This window comes from Furipterus horrens, unplaced genomic scaffold (assembly GCF_987537825.1).
Source record: "Furipterus horrens unplaced genomic scaffold, mFurHor1.1.pri manual_scaffold_17, whole genome shotgun sequence".
NCBI lineage: Eukaryota > Metazoa > Chordata > Mammalia > Chiroptera > Furipteridae > Furipterus > Furipterus horrens.
Window position 1 is genome coordinate 115,760,866 of NW_028327187.1, and position 24,198 is coordinate 115,785,063.

General features: G+C 39.9%; 1 protein-coding gene across 2 annotated transcripts in view; it reads left to right on the forward strand.

The window, feature by feature from the left end:
• Positions 1-17,682, forward strand: part of MID1 (midline 1) — a 149,963-nt gene extending 132,281 nt beyond the window's left edge. For both annotated transcript variants that reach the window (XM_090264870.1, XM_090264869.1), the window contains exons 7-10: positions 2,871-3,014; positions 10,989-11,150; positions 12,256-12,463; positions 16,836-17,682. In XM_090264870.1, the coding sequence (XP_090120996.1) occupies positions 2,871-3,014; positions 10,989-11,150; positions 12,256-12,463; positions 16,836-17,184 (863 nt within the window). In that variant the 3' untranslated portion in view covers positions 17,185-17,682. The remainder of the gene's footprint in view (positions 1-2,870; positions 3,015-10,988; positions 11,151-12,255; positions 12,464-16,835) is intronic.
• The last annotated feature ends 6,516 nt before the right edge of the window (positions 17,683-24,198 follow it).

Sequence of the window (24,198 nt, forward strand, 5' to 3'; positions counted from 1 at the left end):
TATAATAATGGCCTGTTGATAATGAACTCTTTTAGCTTTACCTTGTCTGGGGAGCACTTCATCTGCCCTCCCATTCTAAATGATAGCTTTGCTGGATAGAGTAATCTAGGTTGTAGGTCCTTGCTTTTCATCACTTTGAATACTTCTTGCCAGTCCCTTCTTGCCTGCAAAGCTTCTTTTGAGAAATCAGCTGATAGTCCTATGGGAACTCCTTTGTAGGTAACTCTCTGCTTTTCTCTTGCTGCTTTTAAGATTCTCTCTTTATCTTTAACCATTGGCATTTGAATTGTGATATGTCTTGGTGTGGTCCTCTTTGGGTTCAGCTTACTTGGGACTCTCTGTGCTTCCTGGACTTATATGTCTATTTCCTTCACCAAATTAAGGAATTTTTCTTTTATTATTTTTTCAAATAGGTTTCCACTTTTTTGCTGTTTCTCTTCTGTTTCTGGCACCACTATGATGCAAATGTTAGAATGCTTCAAGTTGTCCCAGAGGCTCCTTACACTATCCTCCATTTTTTTGGATTCTTTTTTCTTCTTGCTATACTGATTGGATGTCTTTTGCTTCCAAATCATTGGTTTGATTCTCTGCTTCATACACTCCATTGTTGATTCCCTGTAAAGTGTTCTTTATTTTAATTAGTGTCTCCTTAATTTCTTTTTTTTAATTTTTTTTGTTTTTCGATTACAGTTGTCCCATTTTTCCCCATTGCTCCCCCCCCACCCAGCCCACCCCTTCTCCCACAATCATATCCCTCCCTGTTGTCGATGTCCATGAGTCATTTATACCCATTCCTTGACTAAACCCTTCCCTTACTTAACCCCCTTCTCTCCCTCCCCACTCCCCCCTATTGACTGTTATTCTGCTCCTTGTTCTATTTTGTTCATTTGTTTATGTTGTTCTTTAGTTTCCTGTATTAGGTGATATCATATGGTATTTGTCTTTCATTGCCTGGCTTATTTCACTAAGCATAATTCTCTGTAGTTCCATCCATGTTGTCGCAAATGTCAGGAGTTCCTCCTTTCTTTCTGCTGCATAGTATTCCATTGTGTAAATGTACCACAGTTTTTTGATCCGCTCATCTACAGATGGGCACTTAGGCTGTTTCCAGCACTTAGCTATTGTCTTAATTTCTGAATGAATCATTTTTATGCTGTTGAAGTACCCACTGAGTTCATTGAGCATCCTTATAACCAGTCTTTTGAACTCTGCATCTGATAGTTTGCTTATCTCCATTTTGTTTAGTTCTTTCTCTGGAGTTTTGATCTGTTCTTTCATTTGGGCCATATTTCTCTATCCCCTTGTTTTGGGAGCCTCCCTGTGCTTATTCCTCTGTATTAAGTAGAGCTGCTTTGACTCCGTGTCTTGGTAACATGGCCTAATGTAGTAGGTGTCCTGTAGGGTCCAGTGGCACAGCCTTCCCTATACCCCAAGCTAAGTACTTGGGTTGTACCCTCCATGTGGGCTGAGTACTCCCTCTTCTTGTACTTGAGTCTTGATTGCTGTCAGCAGGTCAATAGAAGGGATTTACCCAGGCCAAATAGCTGATAAGACTGGCTGTGACCACTGGCCAGCAAACACCCCCCTCCTTGGCTTGTGAAGGTCGTTGGGTTGTGGTACTCCAATGTGGTCTGTAATTGGCTACTGGGTGTGCAGGCTCTGGGGTTTCCCTGGTAGTGCAGGCCAAGGTCAGCCACCACCTGTGTTTTGTCTGGGGCCCTTGGTGTAAGCTATAAAGTCATGTGCCTATGACTGCTGCTAGAGCCCAGCTTAGAGCCACTCAGCTCGAGGTACAGAGGCTAGGCTTAGCTGTTGCTTATTTGAGAGGATTTAGGAAGGTCTGAAGCCTATGTCTAGTCCAGCCCTTCATATGGAAAAGCCACTGTTACCAACTTGGGTGGGCCCATAAGTTGGATGGGGGAGCCTTAGGTAATCATCAGGGCAGGGCTATCCATGTAAGCTGGGTTGATGGAGATTCAGCTATGGTGATGCCACACTGTGGCTCTCTGTGGGAGAGGGCTCAGAAAAGGAACAATGGCCACTGTCTGTAGTTTTGTCCAGAAGGAAGCTGTCCCCCGGCTCTTACCATGATGTCATACATTTCATTTCCTCCCTGTATGCCACTAGTAGACTTCAAGGTGCAGCTCTGGTGCAGGAGCCCAAAGGGAGTGAGCCTGAGCAAGTCTATGTGTGGGGCCTTCCAAGAGGAGATGCCTGAGAATCCTGTAGTTTCTCCTGTTGACCCAACCCCCATTGGCTTTTACAGCCAGAAGTTATGGGGACTTATCTTCCTGGCACTGGAACCCTGGGCTGGGTGGTCGAGTGTGGGGCTGGGATCCCTTGCTCTCAAGATATCCTTCCATTTTATATACACCACACGTGGGTTTGGGACCATCCCATTCTGTGCCTCCATGTCTCTGCCCTTCCACTCCTACCCATCTGGATGAATGTGCTTTCTTTAATTCCTTAGTTGTCAGACTTCCATACTGCTTGATTTTCTGGCATTTCTGATTGATCTTTGTTCTGTAGTTTAACTGTAATTTTGATATGCTTGTGCGAGGAGGCAAGCTATGTTTACCTATGCCTCCATATTGACCGGAAGTCCTGTTTACTTTTTGTTTAACATGTTTTTTTCATGGATGAGAGAGTATTGTTTGCTTAATCTCCTAAAATGCTTTCAGGATAAATAGAGAAAGTTCATACTGGCAGTTTGAAGTCACACTACTCACTACAAATCAAACATAACAAAGTAACCAAGTGTTGTTTGGATTGGGGTCACCATCTCTAGGATAGTAGTCCTGATGAACCTCTCTGAAATGTATCTCAGAGGTGAATGCTTCTCCATTGATGAAAATTCTTGATGCCCACAGCTCCCAACCCTCCCACAATCAGAGAAGAGCTCTGCACGGCTTCCTATGATACCATCACTGTTCACTGGACCTCCGATGATGAATTCAGTGTGGTTTCCTACGAGCTCCAGTACACCATATTCACTGGACAAGCCAATGTTGTTAGTGAGTATCTCATACTCTATTGATTTATCTTTCTGGTGACTGTTTCATGATAGATTGTATTTCTGAATTTAAACATTAAGAAAGACAAGGAAGGAAAGAATGCACAATATTTGTTAGCTTGTCTTTCTTAACCAAGAAGCACTCACTTTTACTATACTAGTAAAAATAACTGGCCAAATAACAATGAAAGTTAATGATCTTTAGAAAACCACATGGATGAATCTTACAAACTATTGTTAAGAGAAAGAAGCAGGAAAAAAATATATATATATGCAGTATGATTCCATTTATACATTCATAACTTAAAAATAATAAAAATAAACTATTTTGTTTAGAGATGTACGCATAGGTGGAAAAACTATAAATGAAAGTCAGGATTATGGTTATCTCTGGGTAGGGAGTGGCACCATTGGGCAGAAACACACGGTGGTTCATGGGGTTAACAGTAATTTCTGGTCATATTCTGGTTATTTGATGGTTATATCACACATTTAATTTTATGTACTTTTCTGAGTATTATTTCACAATGTTTTAAAGAAAAGAATTTAATAAAATGAGTAGCCAAAGAACACCAGATACCTGGTCCCATTAGAAGGAGAGCAGGGCCATCATTTGAAATATTACTAATTGCCCTCCACCTGGGAAGAATTGCAGACCTTACTTGAAATACAGAGAGGCCTCTCTCTTACTGAGGCCCATGAGCTGTTAGCTATTGAAGACAATTCAATGATCTCACATGGCAGTAGCTGGCTAGAGAGATGACAACAAAGGAAACATTCCTCTCCATCCACAGAGTTATTTGTCTTGAGTAAATGGAAAAGGACCAGAAGAATTGACTTTTCAGGAGAGCAAGTTTGAAACTTCTTTAGCAAATAAAACTAGAATATGTCAAAGTAGAATAGAAGCCATTTTCAACAAAGAAATGTTTCGAATAAATTGGTATCAACTTAACGTGCTCTTATTGTATAACCTACTCTCTCTTAACTACACTGTTGTTTCCTAGCACAAGAAGTAAACCTGAGTACGTGATGCTTAAAATAAAAGTTTGATTTAAGATTACTTAAAAAGAGACATGCCAAAAGACCCCACTTCTAAGTGACTGAATTATGAATGGCCCATGCCCAACAGATGGTTCCTCCTGTCCTCCTCTTATCTCCTTTTCTGAGCTTCCTCTCCTCAGCCCCTCTGCCCATCCACTCCCTAATTGGCCAGCTTTAGAAGCTTTTATGAAAATCTTATTAGAGATTGTATCAGACACTCATTTTAAAAAGATGAAATTCAAAAGATAGTCAGAAATTCCAAGGTAATCACAAAAGGACATCATGAAGGTCTGAGAAAAGCAGATACAAAACAGAGGGATGATTTATTGCAAAAAAGTGAACTGGGATCAATAAGGATTGTGTCAGACTCAAAAAACAGAGAAGGTTCTCTGAAAACACACAGAAGACTGATAGAAGCAATATCTGTTGATGACCAAATAATGTAACCAGAAAAAGAAACATTTGGACTCATTTTATACCTAAAAATTGCTTCTTAGCCCACGTAAGGAATATTATACTTCTCTGAAATTATTTTTGGTTGATCAAGGAAAAATTAGTATCAGTTTTCTGTTGTTGTGTAAGAACATTTCCAAAACTTAACAGCTTAAAACAACACCCAGTTATTATTTCAGTTTTCATGGGTCAGGATTCTGGTCACAGTTTCACTGAGTGTTCCTCTTAGGGTCCATAAGGCTGAAATCAAAATGTTGGCTGGGTCACATTCTCATCTGGAGATCCAATTACAGAAGAATTCACTTCTTGGCTCCCTCAAGTTGCTTCAGAATTTATTTTATTATGGTTGTGGAATTCGTGGAAGCCAATGAGAGAGGCAGAGAGAGACACAGAGAGAGACACAGAGACAGAGAGAGAGAGACTTTGCTACTTCAAGTCTCTTATCTCTAAATCCTTTAAAGAGCTTGCCTGATTAGCCCACACTTTCTTTCTTTTGATTAATTCAGAGTAAACTGATTAGGAACTTTAGTTACATCTACAAACTCCCTTCACCTTTGCCATGTAATGTAATATCACAGGAATGATAAAAAAGATAAGACATTTGTCCTTTGCCATATCTGTTCATTGGAAGCAAGTCACAGGTCCTGCCTATACTCGAGAAGAGAGAATTATACAAAGTTATGAATAGTATGATGTGGGAATTATGGAGACCACACAAGAACATGTCCACCACAGATGGTTATGTCTCTCCTGAAATTTCCTGAATAAAATTACCATGGGCATTTAGACAGTACATATAGACTTGGCCTGGACAGATGGGCCCTGTATCAGCTGGTTTTTACTGAATAGCCAACAACCACAGAACCTAAGTAGCATAGAACAATGAAAGTTTATTGTTTGTTCACTTGGAATCAGCTGGGGGTCAGCTAGGAGGTCCTGCTGATCTTGGTTAGACTCCCTCGCATGTCAGGCTGATAACTGGGGCAACTCAACTGTTGCACAGCTCTCTCCCACAAGCATGTTCTCTTGGAGATTGCATATGTAACAGTGTAAAGGCAGGCCCAATTGCACACATGCTTTCCAGGCCCCTGTCCTTGACATGCCATTGTCCAAGCAAATCCCATGAGTGAGCCCAGAGTCAGAATGAGAGGGTCTGCAAGGTTCCATGGCAAAGAAGGAAGTGGAGCCAGAACCCCAACAGTACCAGCTCCACCCCATCCCCTAAACTAAAGGAAGGTACCTATTGCTTGAGACTTAGAGTTTCTCACGTGGCTAAATGTGAGTGACTTGACCTCCATGCTGTTGGCATAAAAAATAATATTAAAACAAGACATAAATGTAATAGATAAGAATAGGCCATGCCTGCAGAAATCCAACAACAGCAATGCTACTGAGAATAACGAACTCAGCTTTGTGCTGGGTGATTCTACAAAAGGTATTTTGTTCCCGGAAACCAGTTGTCACAAGAAAATAAAGGCAAATGGCTTGATGAAGATGATGGACCTGACTTATGTAATGCACAGGTGCCAGAAAGGCCCACTTCCCTGGGAGGAATGGAAAATAATGAAAGTGCAGGTGCTCATCCAACTGGGCCGCTCTCATCATCTTGTTGATATCAGGTTTTGTTCATCTCTTTAATGTTTAGTAAACCAATGTAGTAATGTCCTGATGCCTACAGGATTACATTGCAACTCAGAAAAAATTTAGATAAAAAGATAACTGAGACACAAGCATTTTCAAATTATTTTCTTCTTTTTTTCTTTTCTTTCCACTTTTTTTTTCCCTTTGGTTTTTCAATTACCGTTGTCCCATTTTCCCCCATTGCTCCCCCCACCCAGCCCACCCCCTCTCCCGCAATCATATCCCTCCCCGTTGTCTGTGTCCATGAGTCATTTATACATGTTCTTTGACTAGACCCTTCCCTTACTTATCCCCCTTCTCTCCCTTCCCCTTCCGCCTATTGACTGCTATTCTGCTCTTTGTTCTATTTAGTTCATTTGTTTGTGTTGTTCCTTAATTTCCTCTGTTTGGTGACATCATATGGTATTTTTCTTTCTTGAATACTATACCTGTTTGTAGTGACTGAGGAAGACCTGCATTTGAATCCCAACTATGGGGCTCACTAGCTCTATAAATTGGGGCAAATAACTTAACATCCTCTGAATCAGTTTCTCATCTGTAAGAAGAGGTAATGTTTTAACTTTCCATGGTGGAAATAACAAAAATAAAGGCCTTAGCTCTGTGTTTACCACTGTGGTAGCACATAGACTTTCAAAGTTATTATTCCTACTAAAATATAGACTACACTTACCGATCATTGCATTTTTTTAAAGGCTGATATTTTTGTGATATGGTAAAAGTCAATAATGTCATTTGCCAGGTTTATCTACATGATAGCATTTTACACAATCTTCAAGGAAAAGGTCTCCCTTGAATATTGTTTGACCTCATCTGTCCTATCATTTGGAGGAATATCCTTTGCAGACCTTTAAGTGAATGACAAGATGTAATATTGAAAATTTACTGTAAATTAAAAGATATAATGCCTAAAAACTGGCTGTAGCTCCTTATGCCACCAGGAAATCTACTGTCTCTGTTTCATGGTTCTTTCACTTGTCATAGTAAATTCTAGCTAACCCTCCCAACTGACTTCATTGAAGGAGGATTACATAATATCTATGGAGCTTTTTAATCTTATAAAAAGGTTCCCACTAATCAAACTCATACATTCAAATGCAAAATTAATGATATTACTTACTTTTTATTTTCCTTTTTATTCACAGACTCATGATTACATATATTAATGAATGTATTAACAATAGATATGTTTTTAATTTTACAGTGTTGTCCATGTTGTTTATCCAATTTCAGTGCATCATTTAAAATCTTAAATTAGTGCTTTTCCCAGCAGTTTATTTTTATTATTAGCAAGAGTCAAAAGATTCATTTCTTCAAGGTTTTCTGGCAAAGACGTTATCTGTATTTAATTTATTTTAGTCATTTTGAAAACATTTATGAAAGCTATTAAACATATACTATTTTTATAGAAAAGAAGTAAAAGAATGTTCACTTCTGTCCAATCTATTAGACAAAGGATGTTAGAAGCTGGTGTGCAGCCTCTCCAAAGCATATCTATGTTGCATAATGTTTTATATATAATGTTTTATGGCAGAATGAAAGTTCTTATACAAAGCTATGAAATCCCAAATGTAATTAGGATCTTGTAATGAGCAGCATTATATAGGGAAATGCTTCTGACTCATTGTGAATGATAAAAAAATGTACGAAATTGAAAAACTCAATTAAGTTTCATTATGGACTAATTATCTTCCAAGTTCCATTGTTATTTCACTACTTCAAGTGAACTGAAAAAGGTGAGTGTTGGAATACCCTGAAAGATGATTGGAAATGAATTTGGAGAAAAGTGAAGTTTCTCAGGATGGTTAGTGGGTGTTTCATAAAGAAATGAATAAAACCTGGTCAATAGTCCCAACACAGTGGGGTATCGAGGCAGAAAAGTCTGGCACTTGACGCCATGTGCAGAAAGTTAAGTGGTGCTGGCGCAAGACCAATACTAGCAATGCAATAATGGTGCACTCCAAGGCACCCCACTTACTCCATCCCCCAAACAAAAATGGTCAATGTTGTTTTTTTGGCATTTTAAATCAACTTCTCAATTATTACTCTGGCAATAATAATCATATAAAAGGTATGTCTACACAGCAATAGTTGTTAGTATTTACGAAACTACATTGTCCCAGTGTAAAGCTATCCAATGAAATTTTACTACTTCATATCAACGAAAGAATTGGTGACCTCTTCAAAGTAATCAGGATAGTCAGAGTCCGTTCTTGTGTTTGGAAAAGTTTACTGAAACATTACATCTTCTTTGTTGAGTTAAGACGTTGGATTGTAGGCCAAGTTGTAGTTTGCAGCAATTCCAGACATCTGCTTTATGATGTTGCTGAAAGCAGTCCCCTACCACATTAAACCCGGCTTTGGGTTGTGCAGTGATGTAAAGTTTATTGAAACATTTTTACATTTACTTTCTTTGACCACAATAGTCATTTTACTATAACATATGCAATTAAACAGGAACAGTGTAAATGCAGTGACATTGATAGGATTCTCACTGATTGTACTGAATGCTATTATTGTTTTCATTCATGCGTGGGTGCTGTTGACAAAGGTCTAGGAATATGAGTGGATTATCCTAAACAATAGAAAAGCTCGTTGTTTTTGTCTTGTTGCTACTATAATATTATTATTAAATATCTAAAGTGAGTTACAGGCTTCTTGGGGCCCAGAACTCAGAGTTCAAAATGACCCTTCTTTGCTTGGATCAAAATCTACTATTTGGCTGTGGCACTATCCAGAAGTATTGAGTTTATTACAGCTATGTTCAAGGAAAAGGTAAGGTGAGAAATTAGCAAAAGTGATATGCATCAGGGAGAGTCCCATGTTACTAAACTTTTTGTGGATGTTTTCCTCGGTCTTACACAGGTAAGAATTTGCAGGAAGACAGAAAGCTAAGAGTTGGGGAAAGTTTGGAGTGGGGTGAGGGGTGATGGTGTTTTAGCTGCTCTGCTGTATCTGCAAACATGAATACACGCAACCTCTTCTCTGAGAATCATGTTATTTCCTCGCTTCATGCTGGCTTTGTCAAATCTGGCAGTCCTGGTAAAAATGTTCCCAAGTGGAAATGTAAAGAGGTGATAGAAAATTCCCAAAGTCAAATATATATATAATGTATTTTAAAGACTCATTGAAGTATGTCTGAAAATATGGTGGATCCAAGATACAAATCATATGCAAGGAATTTTCACAATTGACAAAATACTTTTATGTTCTTCTCCACTGTGAGACTACCATGAGCAATATTTAACTCAAAGATTGGAGAAAGTATTTAGTAGGCTTTAAAGATAGACTTTACGGGGTGTGAACACCTTGAAATGTTATGCAAATATTTGTGGATTGGTATGGATATGCATATGTGAACTTCTTTCTACAGAAATGTTTTAATAGATTCTCAAAGAGGTGAGACCAAAGAAAGATTAAGGGACTGCTTCTTGAGAGTATGGTAGGGTATAAGTTAACTCAAAATCAAAAGAACTAACCCTTTGACTTGCAGATCAATTGAAAGAGAAGGATGGAGAGCTGAGTTTAGAGCCCCTCAGGAAGTGCAAGGGCCAGGCTCTCTACCAAAAACTGGTGAAGGAAATTCACCACAGTCAGGAAACTTCATCACAACCCAGTCACCTTAGGAGCTGAGAAAAGGTTCTATTAGAGTGGAGATTGACAGGTAGAGAGGGGAGAGAGGAAAGTTGGATCAAATACCAAAGAGATGTTTTCAGCATCAGCCAGCTGCGAAACAAAATGGGCTTCCTTTTTCCTGCATGTTCCTCCAAGCATCGTAAATTATCGGCCTGCTCCCCAACCCACATCCTGCAGAATCCAGCCAGCGCAGCAGCCCCACTCTACTCTGAAACCAGCCATTCTAGGGATGCAGGTACTCAAATCCCTGTGGATGCTCTTCTGAGGCGCACAGTGGGCACTGAGCTGCCCATTGGTGCCACAGCTGCAGGGTGTTCTCAGGAACATGTCTCCTGAATCAATTAACTATGGCCACACTAATGATGGATCACAAATAACCCCGATGATCATTTTCTTAGCTCTCCTGTCAGAAGTTAGCTTGGAGCTGGCAATTCTCTGTTATCTTCTCTCCTGCATTAGCTGGACAATAGAGCTGTTCCCTGTGCCTCAACCTAACCAGATGAACAGATTCTCTGGGAATTGTTCTCCTTGTGACAATGGCAGAGGCGCAAGAGGGCAACAGAGGCTCTAAGGGCTTTGTAATGCCTACTCTTGCAACTGGCATCTTGACATTTCAGCCTCATCCTATGGATTGAAGCAAGTTGCATGCCATTCAAAGCCATGTGATAAGGGAATATATCCCATCTGTTTAGAGGGAGCAACTGCCAAATCTCTTAGTACGGGATCCAGGGTGGGGTGGTGAATTGGAGGCAATAATGCAATCTGCTACATCTACTTTAGTGAAGTCAACTTCTCGTACATCACTCAGGTCTCTTCTCACTTTCTGTGAGTCTCAGAATTGATGACATGTAAACATTTAATGATCATCATAAGGAGAATGGGGGGGGAGGAATCAGTGGCGACCCATAGCACATAATTCATGCTTAAGGTCCCAGGCAGAACCATCTTTGCTGCTCCTATCCATACTGAACAGAACTCGGAATATAATAATTTTAAGTGGTTTTTTTTTTTCATTTAGAGCACACAATAGGAATATATAATAATAAATACAGGATGAACTACTGGAGGCAGGACTTTGAGCACTCAAATTTATCAGCTGTCTCCCTGAGAAGTGAGAAAGCGCTCAGGGTTCAAATAACCTGAAATTACGCAAATGTTGCCCCGTGCTTGCACCAAAGAACTGCACTGCATCTGGTTGGCTTTGCAGGTCTTTGTAACTCGGCCGATAGCTGGATGATTGTGCCCAACATCAAGCAGAACCACTACACTGTGCATGGTCTGCAGAGCGGCACCAAGTACATCTTCGTCGTCAAGGCCATCAACCAGGCAGGCAGCCGCAGCAGCGAGCCGGGAAAGTTGAAGACAAACAGTAAGTGCCATAAACTCAGCAGAGCTGTTGTGTCTCCTTTCAGCTGCCTCTGTCCCCCTTTCTTCTCCTTTCTTCTGTCTCAGGCATCACTGACAGTCTGGGAAAGCAAGTAGAGGGCCAGTGGGGACTCGTGCATTTTGCATCAGATGCCACTGGGTTCCCAAACTGACTCTGTTCTTAAGGGCTATGAGACCATTAACTTCTCTGTACCTCAGACTTTTCATTTTTAAAATAAATAATCCTGGAGGAGTTCTTGTGAGAACTAGAGTGCGCACGCGTGCGCGAGTGTGTGTGTGTGTGTGTGTCACACACAGTTGTGGCTCTGTAAATGACAGATCATATTTTCTGTAGCAGATTAGCAAATTAATAACTCTTCTTCAGGAATTTTTTTTTTTTTTACCAATATCTGTCTAGGTCTGTGGTTCTCAATCAGGGGTGATTCTGCACCCCGTCCCCAAGAGGGGATATTTAACAATGTCTGGACACATTTTTGGTTGTCACACTGACATGGATGCTACTGGCATCTAGTAGTTTGAGACCAGGGATGATGGGAAACATCTCACAACACACTGGACAGCCCCACATCAAAGAATGATCTGGTTTATATACGTGTCTCGTAACACTGCTGTCTCTCTCTGTCTCTGCCCACATGTGTTTTGTTTTATCCTCATTTTTTTTTACATCTTTTGATCTAGAAATATTATGTTATATAACATGGTATTTCTTTACATTAAGACCTCCCAAGAGAAAGCAAATTGGAATGTGTCAGTATGGTGCCATGTTATAGGATTGCCAGCCAGCCCGTCAAGAGGAACAATAACTATTCTGGAGGACCCTAATTTAATCCAAATCCTTGATTTCAGTAGTCAAATAACTTTATTTTACTGCTTACAAAACATACTCTTCAACATGAAGCTAATTTATCCTCTCAGTATTTCTGCTGGTATAGGTTTTTAGAGATTAAATAGGAAAAAAATGAATAAATACACACACTGACGTTAGTTCTGTAAAATATATTTTTGAGACATGGCATGACTGAAAATATGTTATCAGTCATATTAAATAAACAGTCCTTTTCCTCTTCCTCTTTTTGTTTTGTCCCTAGGCCAACCATTTAAACTGGACCCCAAATCTGCTCATCGAAAGCTAAAGGTGTCTCATGATAACTTGACAGTAGAACGTGATGAATCGTCATCCAAAAAGAGTCACACTCCGGAACGCTTCACCAGCCAAGGCAGCTATGGCGTAGCTGGAAACGTGTTCATTGATAGTGGCCGGCATTACTGGGAAGTGGTCATAAGTGGAAGCACATGGTAGGCAATTATATCTATTGTCTCCAATTATAAAAAGGCACATCTCACTATACTTTCAGAGCATCAACCCATGCCAGGGTCCACCTCGAAGAATATGCAGAAAACCTTTATCAGTTAGCTGTTGGTATAGTCATGCTGCATAACGAACACCCCAAAACTCAGTGGCTTCAAACAGCAATCATTTATTATTGCTCATTAACACCCACATCTATGGGTCAGCTGAGTGAGGCTAGGGTGAGGTCAGGGTGCAATCTACATTGGAACTATTTTACCCTGCCAAGTTAACCTCACAAAGCTGACCCTGACTATTCCATAGCCACAAACTGAGCACCTTATTCTGACTGGCTGGCTCACAAATTTACCTGTTTGCTATGGCTCAAAAACGGAGCTACTTTATTTTTATTTAACCAGCCCTCATCCAGCACAACTATGCACCAGACACTAGTCTAAGCATTTTACAAGTGTTGACCCATTATCCTTAACAATCTTCCAAGGGTAGGTGCTAGTATCCCATTTTCCAGAGCGGATAGCTGAAGCACATACCCAAGGCCACAATGTCACAAAGCTCATAGGTGACAAAGTTAGGAAGTCTGCAATCAGAGTGAAAACTCTTTTTAAAAAAGAATTTATTTATTTTTAGAGAGAGGGGAAGGGAAGGAGAAAGGGAGAGAAACATCAATGTGTGGTTGCCTCTCCTGCGCCCCGAACTGGGGACCTGGCCCACAATCTAGGCATGTGCCCTGACTGGGAATCGAACTAGTGACTATTCGGTTTGTAGGAGGCTGGTACTCAATCTACTGAGCCATACCAGCCAGGGCCAGAGTGTGAGTTCTTAAACAAGGGTTCACAAACTGCCTATAAAGGGCTAGACAGCCAATATATCTGGTTTTGCAGGACAGGTGATTTTTGTCACAATTACTCAACTCTACTTGTAGTGGGAAAGCAGCCATAGACCATACATCCACAAATGGGTGTGGCTGTGCACCAAAAAGACTTCATTTCTAAACCAACATGCTATATTTTCAAAACATAATTACTTTTTAGGGCTTACAGTGATGTACTTAATGAGTAATAGGTTAATCCTTGCTTTAAAAAGAAAACTTAAAACTGCACAACCTGAAGATGATGAGTATTATAACAGTGTTATTTTTGAGGAGGGTGCTAAAACCCCTCTTATTTATTAAAAAACTTTCAATTCAAATTTATGCAAATAATATTTGCACAAGCCAAGTGAAATCACAAGCTTAGATGTCTCATGTCTCTCAACAGTGGTGCCTATATTGGCCAACCAAGTAGGTTTTCTTCTGTTGTGATCCTCACATTTCTCTTTACTTGGAAACTTTTCCTGTTCCAACATCCTGCTGGAGGATGGAAAATGAATCCTTCCACCTCACTCGGCTCTGGTTCAGACTGGCATTTATAGTTTTTAGCTCCACTGGGGCAAGATAAAAGCTCAAAGGAAAATACACTGAATTTTTGCAGGTGCACAAGAGCAAACATTTCTAGTTAATTAACGTGCTGTATTAATCTGGGATGGAATCCAGTGTCTAAATAATTACAAGCCCATTAATAATTATTTATGATAAATGATACCTGATCATTATGATCTTATTCCCATTGATGAATGGTGCGGGAAATTCTGCCAGACCACTTCAGTTGTATAAACACAGATCAGCATTACCTTGAAAACACCCTCCAGATGTCAAAACCAACTCATGAGGAGGGAAAATTTTAAATTAATTGCCACACTTTGGTTTTTTACAAACCTGATTGTGTCAATTTCAGAAAATTCTCATGTAGAACATAGTCGAACATTTCCTGGGAGGTGTTAGCAAGCAAGGGGGTGATTTCTATGATCAAATTCCTGTGACGCCTTGATTTGCAGCAGCTAATGACACATAGATTTTCTCATGAAATATAGTCTTGACTTTAAATTAACATGCATGTTATGATCCATGCAATGGGGCATGTTAACATTGCTCTGAGAAACATAATTTTTATCCTTTTTTAATTCTCCAAGTCTCACTGCGTAACTTAATGGAACATTACCTTCTGCCTGTTCCTTTCAAGTTCAATAGAAATATGTGCATAGTTTTTCAGATTAATGATAATATAATGGTATTTTCCTTTGCTTAATGGACTATACATGTAGTTCTTAACTGTCTAATGCTGTTAATGTGCACTTGGTGTTTTATGAAATAGTGTTAACTAAACATGGGTTCACGCAAAGATTACTGGGCCAGAAGTTCAAGGGGAAAAGGGCAAGATCCTGAATTTTGCTCCTAATTTTAACCTTCTCTGTGTTTTCCCATTTGGTGAATGAAGTCAGTCATACCTGCAGCTGCTACTTCATAGGGGGTTCAGTTAGGTTCACACGGGAAATAAATGTCCAAGTTCTTTAATAAAACAATAAAAATGGTGTGCAGAAACAAGAAGGAAACAATACAGACATATGGCTACCTTGTGATGCAAATGTACATTTTAAATTATCTGGAAAAATGACGACGGTGTCTACCAGGGCATAGAGAATGTCCATGGGGAAAATACAAAAAAAAAAAAAAAAAAAAAAACATACAAAACAAAACCTTTTCCAAAGTGCCTCAGTTAAGCTTCAACAGAAAAACAGAAGTCACCGTAGGTACTCCAAGGAGAAAGAGAACTAGGGGCTTACTGGAACCAAGGAAGGGCTGAGAGCACAAATCAGGGAGCCTGCTGTTACAGTCCATGAAGCCCTGGTGTGCTGCAGGTGCTGGAAGGTGATCCATAGCCCAGAGGCAAGTGTGCCCAAGAGCTTGCCCAAAAGCTTTCATAACCCTTGCCTATGCTATCTGCTGTGGAAAAGACTGCTTCCCCTCCTCTTAGAACTTCTGAGTCTTGTGCAAGGGAGTCACAGTGGCAAAACTTGATCCTGACTCCTACTGGAAAGAGGATTCTGGAAAATGCAGCCCCAGGATTCTCCCTCTGATATAGGGCAGGATTTGTGAGAGGGGAAAGAGAGGAGGCTGAATTGATGGCAAACGGGTTGACACACTGGGATTAATGGGTTATCAATTCCATTCTCTTTTTTTAATTCAATGATTTTTTAAAACAAAGCCCTTTTAAATAATAGATTATATTTTAAACCCAACATGTGACTTTTTAAAAGAATGTTATTTTATCAAAGAACCATGAAGTTTTTCTCTCTGCGTTGGGTATGGTATCATATGTCAATATCTAATTAGACTAGTTTCTGTTGTAATGTGTTAAGAGTTGAGCTCTCAATTGTTCACTCTATTAAGAATGATGGGTTTTGCTTATCTTCATAACTGAAATACTAGAAATATTACAGAGCTCTATCTACCTCAGTGAGGTAAAAGGAGATTAAGAAGCTTAGAACATTGTAAAAAGAATTCTTAACATGTTTTTGAGCAGTGAGAGAACATTTAGAATAACCAGGATATCCATCTGCTCAAAGACATTCAGAATTTTTTAAAGTGTAGCAGGAAATATAAGCAGGACAGCTCTTGGCAGTGAAGAATTACACATTAGGCATTAGAGAACGTTGTTTGTGGCCTTTTGAGCGATCATAGATTTAAATTCTGAATCTCTTACTTATTAGTCATGTGTCAGTGGACAAGAATAATAACAGTTACTGAATGTTCCATGCCGGCCTTGTGCCCAGGATTTTACATGTATTCTTTCCTTTACTTCTCAGAATAACCCTCAGAGATGGAGACTGTCTTTGTCTCTGTTTTACAGATTAGAAAACTGAGGCTCTGTCGTGACAAGAAACTTATCCCCATAAATGAAAATTATTCTCCATGATTGCCTTCTGCAAAGTGGACTTGAAGTTGTGGGAAGTAACAGACATGGTGGCAGTTGAAAGATTCAATGATCAAGAGAAGTCTAGCGTTAATTAAGTCTTACTTAATTAAAATTAAATTTAAAGTTCAGTTTCTCATTCTTAACAGCTGCAGTTCAAGTGCCTGGTAGCCACATGTGGCTCCTGGCCACCATATTGAACAGAGAATAACATTTAAATCATTGCAGAAAGTTCTGTTGGATGGCACCGGTTTAGAGAATTCATTGTGTGAGTCCTCATGATGGTAAAAATAAAAAAAGCAGCAAAACACAGGGTTCAAATTCTCTCATAATGTCTGAACTAAAAACAGGGATGTGGGTCAATACAATGGCCCCTTTATGCCCACTATATGTTTGGGAGGGAAGAAGATGAGGAACATATGTGTCAGGGCTTTTGCCAAGCTTTCACTGAAGGAAATGAACAGGGCCAACAGGGGATCACGTTCTCATGACCCCTGAGGACCACAGAAAGGGTTTCACGTACATGCGCAATGTGCTCACTGTTTCTGCCGCTGCTGTCTTGTTTCTGCAGGTATGCCATTGGCCTTGCGTACAAATCAGCCCCGAAGCACGAGTGGATTGGGAAGAACTCTGCTTCCTGGGCCCTGTGCCGCTGCCACAATAACTGGGTGGTGAGACACAACAGCAAGGAAATCCCCATTGAGCCCGCCCCCCACCTCCGGCGTGTTGGCATCCTGCTGGACTACGACAACGGCTCCATCGCGTTCTACGATGCCTTGAACTCCATCCACCTCTACACCTTCGACATCACATTCTCGCAGCCTGTGTGCCCCACCTTCACCGTGTGGAACAAATGTCTGACCATTATAACTGGGCTTCCCATTCCAGACCATCTGGACTGCACAGAGCAGCTGCCATGAGCGCCTGGCCACGTGGAAGTGCTTTCTGGGGAATAGAAAGGTCCTTAGCTACCATTTAGGGAACAAAGAAAGCACAGGCTTCTAGAGTGTGATTAAATCTCGCCAAAAAGTATCCAGAGATTAGCTAAGATAGGTTTCAAAACAGATTGCCTGCCCACCCCTTTACTGTGTTTTGTATTAAGTGCAGTTTTTAATACTTTCTTCAAACTTTTTTGTATTTACAGGAAAATTTATAGATTATTTATAAAAGAAACATAATGGGAATTACAACTCTTTTAGGAATTATTTGGTTTTGCACATTAAGAGGCCCATACATTTATCACCTCTTTACAATCTTTATTTCATCATAGTCTAGAACAGTGCATAACAGAATATGCAACTGCTTTAAAAATAAAACAGTTTTGAACCTAGTAGGAAAGTAAATGGGAATTCTTACTCTGGTTTATCTTGAGGTGTTTGAACTGTGATGTAAGAAGCTTTTGTCAGGTCAACTAAAATGGAGAGTGAAAGCGAGAATTGAAAGAATTGATTTTGGAGCTTGGGATCTGCCACAGCTAAGTCTCTAATTACCTTTTGATGGCTGCTGAGATAGTTGGAAAAAAAGGTTCTGAAACCTTTGGCCATATTTTGCCCTGCAATTTCCCAGGATTAAAGATTCTGGGAGAACATTAAGAATGAGATTGCAATTGAAAATAGTCACTTTGAATCCGACTGATTATTCAGAAGTTCAAACTGATTTGTGTTTCATCAGAAGTAGGATTCTATTTCACAGTATAGATCTATTTCATTCTTCCTTTTTTTTTTTTTAAACTATTTTTTTTTTATTTTGGTTTTTCAATTACAGTTGTCCCCTTTTCCCCTAATTTCTCATTCTTCCTTTTAATAGTTTCTTTAGGCCTGTGAAATTTCTTCACTACATTTAATAGCTGTCCTATCCCACCACTCCCTCCAAATAACTTTTCTTTTGTCACTGGGGCTGAGGAAATAAACACTTTTTATCACAAATGGCAGCACCACTGTGCATTGATTTTGCTCTCAGAACATCAACACACAGCCCCAACCACCACTACCACGTTCGAATATAAGTTACCCCCCAAACACTTAACATGTATGAGTTGGTAGTGACAAAGGACATTGCATAAAGTACTATTCACTAGTATACATGCCTCAAAAGTTATTATAAACTGACTTATTAAACGCATCTTGAAAGATGTAGAAGACCCTCTGTATATTCTAGTATAGTTTACCATAGACTTATAAGACAAAATCAAATTTGCTATTCCCACACTGGAACCTGCCAACAGAACCTGCTAATAGAATATCAGGTGGGATCCTTGGCATGCTGGTCTGACATGTTGGAATGGTCGATGGAGTAAGGCTTTCTCAAGCAGTGCTTGGACCTGGAATCTTGCATTGGTTCTACCTTGACGAAGGGCATGACACCTACAAATTGTTTCATGTGCTGAAATATTTATCTGGGCTACTGGGTCAGCCATTTTGACTCGACAGGCTAGTGGATTTAGGCATTGTTTTTAGTGATTTTGTTTTTAAGCAAATCAACCAATTGTTCTCCTGCACTCACTCCATCCATAGACCCACTGTTTCAACATCACGTTATGTGATTTCAAGTGTGGACGTCATGGCAGCTTGCCATGCTTCTGACCTCTTCACTGGCGGATGCTGTCCTTTTTCTTAACAGATAGAGTCTATATATTTACTATATTATTTATACCCAGATGAATATTTTGATAGCTACTTAGGACAATTTCACGTCTAAAAGAGGGACCTCAATGGGAAGAAAAAATCATTCTCTGGAAACTGAATAAGATTTTTTAAAAATATAAAAACAATGTGTATTTGCCTTCCTGGAATAAACTGAAAGTTTTGTCTCAGTAATTTTTACATACTGTTTTGGTAGCTGAAGAATGAATATTTTAATGCACTTTGTACATTAACAGGTTTTAAATAAAAGGGTCTAAAATTCATGGTCTCCAGGTACCAATAAATGCTACAGTTTGCCTTACAATGCTAATGTAAAGCATTTACCAGAAAGACAATATTTCCTTGAATATGTTTTTCAGTATAAAGCAGCTACTACTCACATTGTCACTGCAAGCCATTTAGGTTATGTTTTGACTATTTTTATAAGGACAAGGGATTATGTTATAATTTTGTTGTGGAAGTCTTACCCATTGCTAATTTAAAAACATTGTGGATAATAGCAATTATGTCCATGTTGTCATATTTACCAGAAAATATGTATATGGCAGAAGCCCACATTGTTTACTTGCATTACTGTAATGAAGTAGAAAAGATTTCCATGTGGATTTTTTTGAAAGTCTAAAAAATATATGCTATATACACTTGTTGCAGTACAATTCTTTAAATTGACTGGAGTCACAGTATTTTGTTTTTGATGTCCTTACTTCACAAGAAGCATTGTGATTCAGGGGAGAAAGAGGTGGCAGTGCCAATTAAATTAATGCAACTAAATTGATGCAGTGCCAGCTGAGGCTGCCGGGTCCATCATGTTTATGTGAACAGTACTGTCGCCATCTTGAGATTCGTAATAGTTTTGAACTAAGGGCCTGCATTTTCATTTTGCACTGGGCCTCAAATTACACAGCCAGTAATAACAAAACTCAGAAACATGGCACCTCTCTTCTTGGTGGATACAAATGAAGAAACCTAGACTTAATGTCAAAGTGGCTGGCCATGTAATTCAAGTAGGAATCTAAATAGATTAAGATGAGAAAGAGCCTGGATGAAGATTTTTCTTTCCAGCTTTTCAAGAAAATGACTTCAAAAACTGACTACAAATATTAATGATGGTTTCTGCTGGAGAAGAGGAAAATGGAAGATGACAGACAAGCCTTTTATTATGGTACTGATATGTTGACCTTAAACTTGCTGAGGAACCAAACCAGCACCCTCCAGTGAACGTGGAATTCCATTTTGGCTCCAGGCATATATGCATTGCTTGCAGAGACACACATATATGCTCATCTGCATGTGCTTTTGATGTTGAGAAGTTGAGCTATCTGGTCTACCCTTATAAAGTGTTAAGAAGAATAATGAGGGAGGAAGGTTGTTTTCAAAATAGTGCTTCTCAACAAGGGGCAATTTGTCAATGTCTGGAGTCATTTTTGGTTGTTCGAACTTGGGAGAGGGTGCTACCGACACCTCATGAGTAGAAACCAGGAATGCTGCTCGACATCCTACAGTGCACAGCACAGCCCCCCACGACAAAGAATTGTCCAGCCCAAAATACGACTAGTGCCACAGATGAGAAACTCCTGTTCTTTGGGGATTTTTAAAAGCAAAACTCACAAATATTTTCTACTTTTTCTGTAACTGATTCAATGTCACCAATATTTTCATTGTAGTGGCTCCTTCATTTCCAAAATATGTACAAAATCTCGAAGCTGAAAAGCAATCCAAGCCAGTGTGAACGTGAATCCACTGATTAGTGTCATGAAGATCTGGTGGTGATTTGCTGAGTTTGTAAATAGAAACTCGGTGCTCTATGTTGCTCCTTTCACCTGGACAAATTCAGTCCCTGGTACTCGAGCCACACTGCCAAGCCCTCACTCAGCCCAGACTGTTCTCTCCATTGCTGTTGCTTTCTGGTTCAAAATAAAATCGGTTTTGTGGTTCCACGGCCCTCTGACTCTGCCTGTGTCTGTTGCCTTTTTTCCATTTTGTGTTTTCACATTCATGATTCCCACATACATTTACCCAGCTTACTACTTTGCGACACGTAATCCATTTTCTTTTTTGCCTGAAATTTGCTCGTGTCTACCATCTTGCCACTCTTCATTCAAAATAGTTACTTTACAAGACTTAAAATAGAACCCAGGGATTTTAAAAACACAATAAAAGAACCTATATGGGAATGGAGACCTGGAACAAGAATGGCTTGATGTTGAATCTTATAGGTGGGGTGTAGGAGGGGAGGACAAGGACAAGGAGCAGAGGAGTTGAGGGTCTTTATAGTGTGGTCTGGAACAATCCCAGCAGTTGGTTCATAAATCTATCCCCAGCCCTGTCCCTTGGCTCATAGGACTTGACTTTCTCATTATAGATAGAGGCCCTTTTGATCTAAGCCAATGCTGTGCAGTGTGGTCATGAGTCTGCAGCATTAGCACCACCTGCGAGCTTGTTGGAAACGCCATTTCTGCAGTCCTATCCTTGACCTACTCATCAGAATCTCAGGGGGCAGGACACAGCAAACAGTGCTAACGAGCTCCAGGGGGTTCTGATACTAGCGAAAATTTGTGAAGCGCAGCTCTGGAGGCCTTTGTCCATTCTCACATCACATATGAAAATGCACTTAGATTGTGAAGTGTGTTTTCAAAGTAATAATGTGCTTTGGAAGCAGCATGATGTAATGCAGTGATTCTTAACCTGGCTGAACACTAAAATTGCCTTTTTTTGTTTGTTTGTTCTTACAAATGCTGATTCCTGGATCCCTTCCCGAGAGTTGGGAGATGAAGTGTAGAGTGTGGCCTAGCACTCTGTACTTTTTTTGGAAGTGATTTTAAAGTGCAGTTAGGATAGGCAGATAATGTCTAGAAAGGTCAGATCGTAAGTATTTTAGGGTTTGAAGGCCATAATGTATCTGGCAAGTACTCAACTCCGCAACTGTAGTGAAAGCTGTCAGAGACATATGTAAATGAATGGATGAGGCTGTGTTCCAATGAAGCTTTCTTTATAAACAGGGATGGGGCTGCATTTAGCTCCTGCCGTATTTTGCCACCAACTGCTGTAGCGAATACGAAACCAGAAAAGCCGGTGTTCATGCTGGCTGTCACCACCAGAACCAATAAGCAAAAGCAAGGGGATCTGAGAAGCTCATGGGTTATGTATCCTAACAGACCATCTTACATTCCATTGCAAACTGACTCTTTTTATAAGGAGAAGAAAAGTGTAGGTAAGGGGTTTAGGATTCAGGTAAAAGGTTAATCAGATAAAAAGCTGCAGCATTCTTTCACCTGTTAAATGATGATTTTTGTTTTTTAGATTTTATTTATTTATTTTTAGAGGAGAAGAGAGAAAGAGAGGGAGAGAAACATCAATGTGTGGTTGCCCCCCGCGCACCGCCAATGGGGGACGTGGCCTGGAAGCCAGGCCAGTGCTCTGACTCAGAATTGAACCAGCAACATTTTGGTTCACAGGCCGGTGCTCAATCCGCTGAGCCACACCAGCCACGGCTAAATGGTGATTGTTTATCTGTGTCATGTGGTCATCTCACCCTGGAGTACAGTGGCTCAGGAACTGCTTGTGGTCTGTCGGAGCCAGGGTGGTCATACCTTCAGTTCCTGAAACAATAGCTTTTTACATGCATTAATTATTAAGCTTATTGCCTGATCTAAAACTAAAATTTTCCAACTCTTGAATTCCCCGTCAGATACAGCATTGGACTGGCAGCATGAAGCCCTCGGGGCACACTCCAATGCTCTCACTCACTGACAATTCAGCCGTGTCCCCTCATGGCTCTGGGCCACAGTGAGTTCTCAAGTCCTTTCCAACTTTGAATCACACCAGTTCTGAAATCACAGAACTCATGGAGAATCAGAGCATTTAAGACAGGGCCACTCAAGGGTTATTAGAAGATTCTTTTATTCAACGGACTAGGGTGTGCCAGTTCTAATGATTAGCTTTGCCTCCCTCATAATTTTGACTTGAATCTGCCCTTCTCATAAGTGACAGGTGTGTAAAATATATTCCCTTTAATAAGACTTTTGAAGTACACTTAATTTGAACTTTGAAACTGAACAGACGTTGCTGTAATTAATCACCTTTCAAAGTCAACTTGAAGGGCATGTCATATGCTCCAGAGAGTAGCCTACCCTCTCTTTAAAATTACTTTTAAAAATATAGGAGTAAAATTTGTTGAATAACATAGTTGCTTGTGATTATAATAGGAGCATAAAAAGGGGACGTGTGGAACTTGCCAAATCCTTTTCCCATGATTATCGTACTTACTGTGGGATGCATATTCAAGAATGTAAAATAAAATGGGGTCAAGGACTTTAGTTGTCCTGTCTCAATATGGGTGATTTATGGAAAGAAATTCAGGTCTCACTTTGGATCTTTTTCAGCCATGTTCTAAGAGAATTATAAAAGCGTAATTAAATAGGCAGTATAGCAATTAACAAGCAAATATGTTATGGCCAAAAACCAATTACTAATTAAGAAGAGAGACAGAAAAATGGTTTAATGAACATTGGTTCTTTTGCACGGCCTATTTATTCTCAAAGCTCAGTTTTTGCTTACGTTCATTCAAAGCTGTTCAGTTTGTTTATGTCACCCCTTCCCTCATCTTATTCTCCCTTTATTTAGCATCTGCCTTCTCACCTCTTTTCTGTCAAGTTTCACAAAGGGCTGTTCAGATGTTCTGCTTCCGTTTCCTCACTTCCATAGCTTCCCACACGCCATCAGGCATCCGGTGTCTTGGTGATACTCAAACAGCACTTACTGATGTGAAAAACCGTCTGCAACAGTACCTATTCCCATTGATGTTTGGCCTCATCTTGACATACAGAAGCTTTTGAGATGTTGACCACTTCAGTTCTTTTGTAATCTCTTAGGCAATGCCATCCATACTATCTCCTCCTTCACCATTTTATTTAGATCCCCCAAATTGAAATCTCTGCACCTAATTTCTCTGCTGAGCTCAACCCCATATACTGAGCTCTTTTGGATTCCTAAAGGGCACCTCAAATTTGACATGTTCAAAATCGCACTTAATGATTCCTTCCCAGAACCTTCCCCTATCCAACCAGTTTCATTAACCAAAATCCAGAAATTCATGTTTGTCTTCCTCACTCTCCATCTCCAATTGATCATCAAGTCCTGTTACTTTTATCTCTTAAATATCTCTTTAACTAATTCACTCCTCTCCACATCTACATGTGCCCTCTGACTTCAGTACCCCGCCTTCTTTATAGTTTCACCCAATTTCCCAGAAACCAGACTCCCTATTCTTCATGACAGCATCACCAAGTCCCA